The sequence below is a fragment of the Poromitra crassiceps genome (genome assembly GCF_964638095.1).
Source record: "Poromitra crassiceps genome assembly, chromosome: 10".
Lineage (NCBI taxonomy): Eukaryota > Metazoa > Chordata > Actinopteri > Beryciformes > Melamphaidae > Poromitra > Poromitra crassiceps.
Genome location: NC_139631.1, coordinates 20,250,618 through 20,261,658, shown reverse-complemented (window position 1 = coordinate 20,261,658; position 11,041 = coordinate 20,250,618). Strand labels below are relative to the sequence as shown.

At 43.0% G+C, this 11,041-nt stretch overlaps 1 protein-coding gene across 1 annotated transcript in view; it reads right to left on the bottom strand.

The window, feature by feature from the left end:
* Positions 1-6,884: 6,884 nt before the first annotated feature.
* ank1a (ankyrin 1, erythrocytic a) overlaps positions 6,885-11,041 on the bottom strand; it is a gene marked incomplete at its 5' end in the record, with an annotated part of 132,459 nt that continues 128,302 nt past the window's right edge. The window contains 5 exon segments of the mRNA XM_083645322.1: positions 6,885-6,972; positions 8,551-8,703; positions 9,188-9,271; positions 10,714-10,769; positions 10,772-10,946. Of these exon segments, the coding sequence (XP_083501448.1) occupies positions 6,901-6,972; positions 8,551-8,703; positions 9,188-9,271; positions 10,714-10,769; positions 10,772-10,946 (540 nt within the window). The 3' untranslated portion in view covers positions 6,885-6,900.

Below are 11,041 nucleotides of genomic sequence, written 5' to 3'. Positions count from 1 at the left end.
TTGGCTGATCTGATAGATTATCATCTGGCACCAGTTTATATGGTCATTGTAAACTCTGTGGCCTTATTAGTGAAACTCACTCAGTAATTAAGCATCAGGTGTAAATGCAATGAAAGGCTAGCAGTATGTTCATCTGAAGGGAGTCATTTTCAGAGGGTTCTCTTGTGGATTGCATTGTCAGGGATTTAATTAACAGATAATAAAAATGGCTCCGCCGCCTACAAAAAAAAAGACTGTCTTTGCAGACAAAGGGTTCTAGTCAGGAGCTAACACTTTATTTACATTTGCACAGAGTTGTTTTACTAGAGCCCTTAACATCACTTTTCGTTCCTCCTAAGTGCTCTGCTGGTAAAAGGCTGATAGGGTCTGTCTTCATAGTTGTTTTTTGCACTCAAGTGCCAAATGGGCCCCCGTAGAGGACAAGGGCCAGGGCCAATTCAGCACGTTTATAACATTTGGGTTGTAAGTCATTTATTTGAAACTAATCATCAGTGGTAAGTTACACATAAGCGTCTCACACAAAAGCATACAAACACTAAACACAAAGACATTTCATTTCTTTATTAATTTTGTAAATGTTGAGCTGGTGTACAGGGTAAATTGTCAATAGATGTCCTCGGATTTGATTGGATTAAAAGGCTTTTACATGTATTTTTTTAAATTCATGTTTGACTCTCCATAACAATTAAAAAAAAGCAAACAAAACAAGTTAAAATACCCACAAGACCCCTATTTATCCCCAGGTTGCAGGCATTACCCAGAACTCAACAGTCTCTTGGTAGCTACGGCTGTATGATGCTAAAAGTACATCCATAATATAACTAGAATCCCAGTTGACAAGTAAGGGTGCATAGCATTCTAAGTAAATATATATATTTTCATATATTTCATATATATATTTATATATATTTATATATATAGCCTTTTATGTTAAAAACATTTTCTGTGCATCTGCGCAGTTGCATTCCTTAGTATTGAGTAATATGCTATTGCGTTAATAATGTCTTCAATCCATTCTAAAGGAATATACATGTGTTCTCTAGTTTTTGCAACAGTTAATATTTTTGCATGAACTTTGTGCATGGCGTCATCTCAGTCATCCCTTAGTGCAGGGGTTTTTCCCATTATTCCATTTGATTTGTCCGATGAAGCCACTCCTCCCTCTGCTTGCACTAAAATCGACTCCTCCATTCAAACTGTCACCATGTGGAAGCCTTAGAACTGGCTCAATCATATATTTGGTAAGGGGCAGCGATAGATCAGGGGTGGGCTGTGTTGAGGAGAAATGCTTGTCATCTTGAAAGCCTATAGCCATCAAAGCCACCAAGCCACCACAGTTCCACATAACCTTGCCGTTAAAGATAAAACTGTTACTGTCAGATCATCTCTCTGCACCTCACATCAGCATTTGATCCATAAATGGCCCCTGGTTCATAAGCTAAACATAGAAGTTTAGCATACTGTATGAGCCCTTACTGAGCAAACTGCATGCTGTCACATAAGGGGTAATCCACCTTGACACTATACTGTGTAATCTGTTTAATCTTTATTGACATCTAACTTTTTTTAAGAGGTATTAAATGAAGAAATATAAAAAAATTAAAATAATCTTTGATGAAGGGATATTTGTTAAAATGTCAAAAAAAGAAGATGAAAAAACATTGAGGCTTCTCTCTTTGAATCGCTCATGGGTGATTGTATGTTTCAAAGAAATTGGGACTGAAGTCATATGTTTGATGAGCAATCACAGATATTGAGTTGAAATAACCGAGTGAATAGCCTATCATCTACTAAACTACAGAGCCAACACATTATGTCTAGCTTATATCAAGACTTATACCAAGACTTTACATTCATCATCTGGCTGCAAAGCCTCACTAAACAGACTTGTTGGGTGGATGTTTATTGCAACTTTGAGTTTTTGTGACTTAAATATTTCTCAATAATAAAGTAGTCAATGTAATGATCAGTTCTAACATATAGTTAGAAAGCAGTGTAGTAATTTGTGTAATGAGGGATGGCACGCTTATTTGAGGTAAATCTCTTTAAAAAAATGTGAGTTTGGATTACATATATTCTGAGAGTCCATTAGCAATATTACTTCCTGTGATATTATCACAACTTTGACTTGTCCCAATAACTAGGACTGAATAAGTGATATTAAAAGCTCTCTCTCTCTCTCTTTCTCTCACACACACACACACACACACACACACACACACACACACACACACACACACACACACACACACACACACACACACACACACACACACACATACACACACACACACGAGAACACGCACAAGCACACACACACATTAGGGTTTCTCTCAAGGTGCATATGAATGTCATTAAGGCTTAAAAAAATGATGACTAGACACTTCTACATTCTCTTGATGATGAACACAAATGGAGACATTGGGCACTTTGCATGAGACAGATGGGATGGCTGGTATGAAGTTCTATACCTTTAATTGCCCGAGCCCGAAGAAACACACATAGAAGTCAAATTGTAAATACTGTGAGGCAAAGAGACACAGTTTCCTACTATTGATTGATTTAAGTCTGTATTAAAACTAAATCTTTTTCCTTTCCAAACAGGCAAAGTGATATGTGGAATACTAATGTTTTGACATCATTTCTGACTGAAGAGTAAAGCTATGATTAACAGAGTGATAAGCTCGATCTTAGGAAGAACATGAACTATGATCCTGATATACAGTAGTCTCACACACACGCACACACGCACACAATCCTTCCTTTCGTAAGCGTTATTGCTTCTTCTGAAGTCAAGTTAAGACAGTAAACCATGAAGAAAAGCACAAGAAACAATAAAGAAAGGAGCGAAACTAGAGACAGGGTTCGGGAAGGGCCATGCTCACAGTTGTGGGGTCAAAATAACAGTTTCTCATCACAGTGATTGGTGACTGACTGTCTTTGCTACACTCCAAAGAAATGCCAAGAAGACAAACATCAAATCTCAACACACTTCACTTCCCTCGCTCCAGCCGACATCACCTTCCCCAGCCCAATCTAGTGCTACGTCTCTACCAGTGTTTCGTCATGTGACATCTAGTGTTGGTGGAGAAATGGTCTATAAATGTCCCTCACGGGTAGAGGTATCAGACTCCCTACCCCCATGAGGTCAAGACACTGCTACTAAATGAAGGTGGGATCCTGCCCCCTACTGGAGGCGGGCAGGACTGCTACATCTAGTCTGAGAAGCCAACTGGAGGCAGGCGGCGGTGGTGGTGGTGGGGGGAAGGGGGGGGGGGGGGTTGAGCAGGGCTGGGAGGACGCAGGTATCAGGATTTTGGCTCATTGAGGAAATCAGATCATCACAAGCTCCACAATGACACAGTACACACTGATATCTGTTATCTTCACCCTCCACACAAGGAAACACTCTGAGGGAAGGCTGGGGGAGACAGGCTCCATCCCCAAAGCTAAAAACAAAAAACAAAACAAACAGCCAAACCTAGTTCTTCCCTCTCAAACTGTGATGTGTGGAAAAGGAAAGGGTGGAACCACATGGAAATCACAAATCAACAAACAACCTGACACACAGAAACCTGACGGATAAAAATAGGCAGAGCAACAGCACAGTTTGTTTGTTCTTGTACCCACAAAGATCTCAAGATATATAGAATAATATATAGGTTTAGACAGAACGAACCAAACGAGAAAAACAGGGAGGAATACCTTATGTACCTGAAACAGCAGCATCAGCGGCATCGCATAGGGATCTTATAACATAAACAACACACACGTAACACACAGTCACGTATAGCAGTTTCAGTGCATACGATATTATGTACAACACCAATATCCTTGGGTGACAGTGTAGCTTACTGGACTTTGAGAGCACTGGGACAGAGTGGTGGTGAAACGACTGTAGTTTGATGTTCTTAGCTGGAAGAGTGTGGCAGGGAGGAGGGGGAGTAACCTGTTGCCTAGAGATTATGCAATTCTCAATATTTCACAGTCTCCCTTTTCTCTAAAGTTTGACTGACACATCTTTCCCTGTTTATTTAGAAAATGGGCCAGCGATTGACCATACCCTACATTGCATGCCCGTCCCATACAGCGGTGTCCTCTCCCTGTCCCGCCCCACGCTTTACCCGCCCCTATATTCCCTCAGTATTGTAGTTAAAGACAGGCCATGCGGCAGCAGTCACTCATGCTGATACAGATAACAGGAAGCACGTTTTGGTTGCTAGTTTTTTTTTTCTGTGTTTGGTTTTTTGTTTTATACGAAATCATGCTTCTAGCCTAGTAGTAGATTTTTTTTCACTGTTTCTTTAAAAAAACAAAAAGTAATAAAAACTACAAGTAAATCCATATCCTTCTCTTCTGGTGCGTGCTGATAGACGTAGCCGTCGTGGTTGTTATCATTGACTTGGGTGTCTGTTGCCGTTCATTTCTCACTGTCTGCATTTTGATGGGTGTTCTTCCGACTGTCAGCTGCTGCCGGTCATGTGTCCAAGTAGGATGGGTTTGGTGAGGGGGTCGAATCCTGCGGAGAACCCTGTGGAGAGAGGACAACACATTGATATAGGACATGCCATGCTGCATCTGACTGAGCAATGACAAAATAAGGAATCTATTGAGGATCCTGCATGCAAGTTGCACAACACTAGTCTCCAGAATATATAAATGCATGTTTGAGTCGATGACTAGGTATGTCTATCTATAAATGTATTAATATACCAAGCAAACACTGCTATAGGCTGTCTTGGCTATAAAATGTTGATCTGTGAAGTTCCCCCAAACTGAAAGGCGCTAAAATATCTCTAAAATTTGTCTCTCATTTTGATCAGTCATTTAATTGATATCCACATTTGCTACAACTACTTGTAAGTAGCTATAGGCTGCAATATAATACATACATTTAGCACCATTGTTTAGGCAAAAATGGCCTCACACAAGCAGTTCTACAGTCAGTAGTGAGCGGGTTGAAATATCAGTTATCTGAGGAATGTCATGGCCGTTACGTTAGAAAGGGCAAGTCACACGTGTCTCATAAAGCATGGATGGTATATTACACACACACACACACACACACACACACACACACACACACACACACACACGCGCACGCACACGCACACGCACACACACACACACACACACACACACACACACACACACACACACACACACACACACACACACACACACACACACACACACACACACACACACACAGACAGTTGCTCCAGACAGTTTGCATTTCAAAGGACAACTGGCCTTGCAGCTTTGACCTTGAGAACAGGGTCCTACAGCAGTGGTTCTCAAAGTGGCGTCTGGGGACCCCCAGGGGTCCTCGAGGGGGTTCCAGGGGGTCCCCAGCAAAAAAAGTAGTAATTTATTTTCACTAGAATTTCAACCATAAGTAACACAATGACAGAATGTATGACTATTTTGGTCATCGGGTTCATACTCTTTCTGCAATAAAACATCAAAAAATGTGCCGACCCTCCCTCCTGGCCCTGTCTTGCAGGAGGCTGGTGTTGGGGTTGTTAGGATGATTGGGTGCACCTGGGCCGGTGCACTCATTGGGCTTAAGAAGACCTTCAAGACCATTCAGTTTCTCTCTCTACTCACCTTGTTTAATGTAGTTAATGCTGTCTGGTTATTTTCCCTTAGTTTTAGTTAATAAATTATTGTTTTAACTTTTACTTTGGTGTATGACTCAGCTCATAGGTTACAACCCGGCTCAAGGAAGTAACAAATGAGGGGAGTCATAAAGTAAAAGTTAAAACAATAATATATCAACTAAAACTAAGGGAAAATAACCAGATAATACAAACTACATTAAACAAATTACATTAAACAAATGAACAGGACAAAAGGTGCATTGTGAGGAGGGAGAGACTCAACGGTCTGAAGGTCTTCTTAAGCCCAATGAGTGCACCAGCTTAACGACCCCAAAACCAGGGCCAGGAGAGTGGGAGGGTCGTCACACATAAGCTAAAATATGATCAGATGGGGGATCTGGGGACAAAATCTTATCAAATGGGGGTCCGTGGTCTAATTTGTGTCAGTTTAGGGGTCGTGATGTGAAAAAGTTTGAGAACCACTGTCTTACAGGCCTCCTTTCAGTTCAGTTTGTCTCAAGGAAATTCTTTCTTTGATTCTTCTTTGCTGCATGCATGCATGTTGTGTCAGACTTTTGTCTGTGGGGCTGATATCATTATATAATATAATATATTATATAATATAATAATGATATAATTAATATATAATTAATTGCTAAACTAAATGACTAATGTATCCAAATCACTACAACATAATATCAAACTTCTGTTGTCCATCTGAAGTGAACAAAATGTCCTTTATAGTTTAGGGGAGTTCTTTTGTATTTTCAGATTGTAAAAGACTAATTAGCTTTTTGTTATTCAATTAAGAATTTTCAATCTGTTAAAATTCATCCAGGTTAAAATAATTAAGGATCTTCTATTAGTCTGTTGTCTCCAGTTTAATTCCCACTGAAATTCTGCATTAGTCAGGTCCGAAATTACTAGTCACGAGTTAGCGGGTTAATTCTCCAGCATCTGAATTTTCTCCATTTTGTATACTAAAAAATATATATTTGTACTTTTGTGGGCATAAAACAATTACTAAAATGACAATGACAAGTGCCAATCTATAAGTTCAAACACTGCCAGACATTGCTTTTGTGCTATTATTATTATTATTGTTAATGGATTAACATTATTAACCATTAGTTAAAATGGTTATTTACATCATCAAGTATCCTTTTGCTGTAACAGCGTCACATTAAACATCATTAGTATTGAATTAATGGTACATTTAATCCAGAGAGACAGGATTAAATGGTCTAGCCCACAGGTCAGACGAGGTGGGTCAGTCCCGTACCTGTCTCTGTCTGCCTCACTGCTTTACTCTCCGCAGACTGGCACATTTCACTATCTGAGCACCCTTCTTCACATCCACAATATCGGGCTACATCAGGGGGAATGGGTGGCAGCAGGAGAGGTGCAAGGAGAGCCAGGAGGAAGGATGGAGGAGAGGTGGAACGACAGGAGCAGAACGACAGGTTGAGGGGATGTTAGTAATGAAAAGAAATGGGGAGAGAGTGGCACGAAGGATCAAGAAGTGAGAGAGACAGGATGAAACAGCAGAGGAAGGCAATGGTGCCATGATGAGGGAGGAGAGGATAGACAGGAAACAGGAGAAGGAGGAGTGGTAAGACAAACACATGTGAGGAGAAAATAGGTGAAGGGAGAGGAAAGAGGGGGAAAAAGGAAGAAATGATGTACAGTCAGTCAGGCAAGGAGAAAAGTGATGGTGCAGAGGGGTTGAAAAGACAGTCAAAGATAAGAGGGGAGAAGGCATCAGAAACATCTATATGTGATTCAGAGCAGACGTGGGTCAAATCACATTTGCAAATACATTTTTGTGTTGTTTCGGCCTTCTTATGTTCCAGATGGATGGGGTTGACCACATGAGACGATACAGTACACTGGACAGTATGTGAATGGGATTCTCTGAATACAGCTTAGTTGACAATATTGTCCTGATGTGTTAAACCCCGCCCATCTGCTATTCCACGCAGATGAAGAAAAACAACAACAAAACATATTTTTGAATACTATTTAACCCAGCATCTGATTCAGAGAGTCCTGCAGCTTTGAGTGAGACAGCACACAGTCACACAGTTAAAGGACCACAGACTTTAATGAAGGCAGAATGGACAGAGGAGTCAGTCATTGGGATTACTGATGGGGAGAAAATGGACTATATTACCACTGCAAGGAGCCACGATCTATTCATTCCCTCTTGGTCAACAGGCAAGAAACTGATATATGAACTAGTAGGTGATATTGCTAAACTCAGTGAACACTGGGTGGACCAGTGAGCTGTGAGCACTTCAGCCATCCCAATGGAAGAAAAGAAACAGGGAAAGCTACGATCCCAGAGCAAGGTGCAAAAGTGGAGTCATTAGATTGCATGCAGAAGGTGAAAATGAAGCAGGAATGAGATCAACTTATTGGGTGTTACTGCAACAGAAGGTCAGCATTCAGCAAAGCAAACAACCAATCACACGTGTCACTCAACCTGCAAAGAGTTAGACCAAGATATAATGAAACAGGGCTATTCCTTTTAGGATCAAAACAAACACACGCACGCACGCACACACGCACGCACGCACCCACGCACGCACGCACGCACGCACGCACGCACGCACGCACGCACGCACACACACACACACACACACACACATTGTGCTAGGCCTGGCAGTAGCTCATGCAGGTTGCCACCTAAAGAGTGTGGGGAGAAGCAGGTGAGTCTTTCAAGCTCACTGTCCCTTGTTCAGCACATACTGGGCTCTGACAGCCGTGGCATGGTCCAGTACCTCTACTACACGGGTTCAACTCAAATGGGCCCTCATCATCAGATGGTGCTCTGCCACATGATCCGATATGATCGAGTCCATTTTAGGCTGTGAGTGCCCCCTGCGCCTCCTAGCTAACGGGAGCCTCAGGTGTTGCAAGGCCAGGCCTCAGATCAGAAGCCCACCTTGCTGCTGTCGCGGCCCAGGATGGCGTAGTTCATGAACTGCTCAGCGTCAATCTCCAGCTCGTTGGCATCCTGCAGAGAGCCCTCCACGCTCACCTCCTGAACCCCCTCCTCACCTGACCCCTTCCCTCTGCGCACAACCTTCCGCACAATCTACACACACAAACACACACACACACAGGAGGGCGGGAGAGAGTGATGGATGAAACCAGGTAGTGGGGGAGAGAGAGTTGACGGAAGAAAAAGAAATGGTAGGCAATATTGAATGGGGTTTAGTGATTATCATTGATTCTTTGTGCTCCACACAGGCATAATCAATGAGTTATGCTCAAAATAAAACAGTATCTAGTCACATGTCTTCCTAAAATCAACATCAAATATGTTTATTTTCAGATGCGGAAGCAAACCTCCACAAATTAAAATGAATGTCCCATGCTATGCAGTACCCACTGCATCAAGGGGACATATTCCCATGCGGGTGCAGATGATGGCTGATGAACTTTATCATGATTATTCGCTGAAATAATCATTTCAGTGGAGAGATGCTGTGTGAGTATTGTGAGATCGACATTAGGTGAGTGACTGACTGGACCACCAGTGTCAGAACACAGTATATATGCATGCTGAAATGGCTGACCTTCTTTGTGACAATGTTTCCATGTTCATCTGTGAACTGCTCCTCGCTTACTTGCTCCCCAGCAAGATCTTCCACCTCGTCACCCTGCGGACACAAATGTGTTTGTGGCCTTCAGTGATGTATTGCATGAAACCATAAAGGAGTCGCTGCCTCAACCGGAATATTATAAACTGCTCAAAGAAAGATTCATTTCCAACTACATTTATGATAACGTAAAGCCAATGTCTCTGCTTGAACGCACTGGACTTATGTGATGCAAGGGTTTCAATACACAGGCCACTCTACAAGCTGTGAATTCCCAAAACATGACTAGAGGATAGTACAAAGGGAATGTGCAGTCAGAAAACATCATGAAAGCACAATGGAGCACTTTAAAATAGCCATACAGAATATCATCACTGACAGCCAGGAACCCTTCCCCGCCCCCACAGAGAGTGGGGGCGGGGGACAGACGGGTGTTGTTTATCGAAGCCCGTACAGCTAAGATCCACAGTCTTCACTAATGATCCTACTCTGTGCTGTTAGCACTTATAATGACAGTTCATGAGGTCTATGAGAGCACGGTAGTTACTCTTAATACAGTCATTTGCAGGGGTTTCAGTGCAGCTATTTATAAGATCAAGGAGATTCTTGCAGCCAGACAGGCGAGCTGAGAGCAAGGGCGGGTCGCTAAAACTCCACCAGCCTCCAAAATCCACAGAGGCACCGGTCAGTGTCTGTGTGTGTGTGTGGCTCAGTGTGTGTGTGGCTCAGTGTGTGTGTGGCTCAGTGTGTGTGTGGCTCAGTGTCTGTGTGGCTCAGTGTGTGTGTGGCTCAGTGTGTGTGTAGCTCAGTGTCTATGTGGCTCAGTGTCTGTGTGGCTCAGTGTGTGTGTGGTTCAGTGTGTCTGTGTAGCTCAGTGTGTGTGTGGCTCCGTGTGTGTGTGGCTCAGTGTGTGTGTGTGGCTCAGTGTGTGTGTGGCTCAGTGTGTCTGTGTAGCTCAGTGTGTGTGTGGCTCAGTGTGTGTGTGGCTCAGTGTCTGTGTCGAGACCAGGGGAGGTTGAGAAAGGAAGCAGAATGCCATAGGGCTTTTATAGAAGTGGAGTTTAAACCGGTTGAGCCCAAGGAGATCTATTCACATCCATAACAGCGCAGGACGTACTTATAGCTACAGTCTAAATATGTCCTCCTACTGTAGTTCTATCCAGAATACAAAAAAGAAAAAATATCATCTTTACTTGATTAACATCCTTAAATCATTGATTTATTTAGTCATTGTCAACAAATGTATAACTAGCATTTCCTCTTGTACACAGTTTCTCGGGTTAAGCCTCGCCGCTGCTTATGACACGCCCCTTCCTCTCAACTGCAGTGTACAGTCATTCACCCATGTCACAACAAACCTCATATCACCCCTCAGGCTTTCTCCAAACATCACATTTTCTCCTGCTCTCCCCCATTATTACTGTTTCCTGCCTGCATTTCCACACACCCTTTTCTCCATGTCTCTTCTCCACTCCCCCTCTCTGTCTCTCCATATGTGCTACCTGGAGGATGACTCTGCGGCGGACCACTCTGGTGGTGACGTTCTCCTCTTCATCGACCACTCCTCCACCTCACCTAGCTCGCGGTCCAGCTGAGCGTGGATGTAGGTGAGCACGGAGCGCACGGAGCCGCTGGCTATGTGGATGACATTCTGACAGCTGATGACCAGGAAAGCCAACAGCACGAAGCTGAAGAGCAGCTCAGTCACCAGGGCCCACATCGCCCTGCTGTCCCTCTACCTCGAGCCCAAACACGGCCTCACACACACTGGGAAGGCAGCAGCTGCAACCCCGGGCCTTCTTTCAGCGCTTCTTGTCACACTTTGGCTTT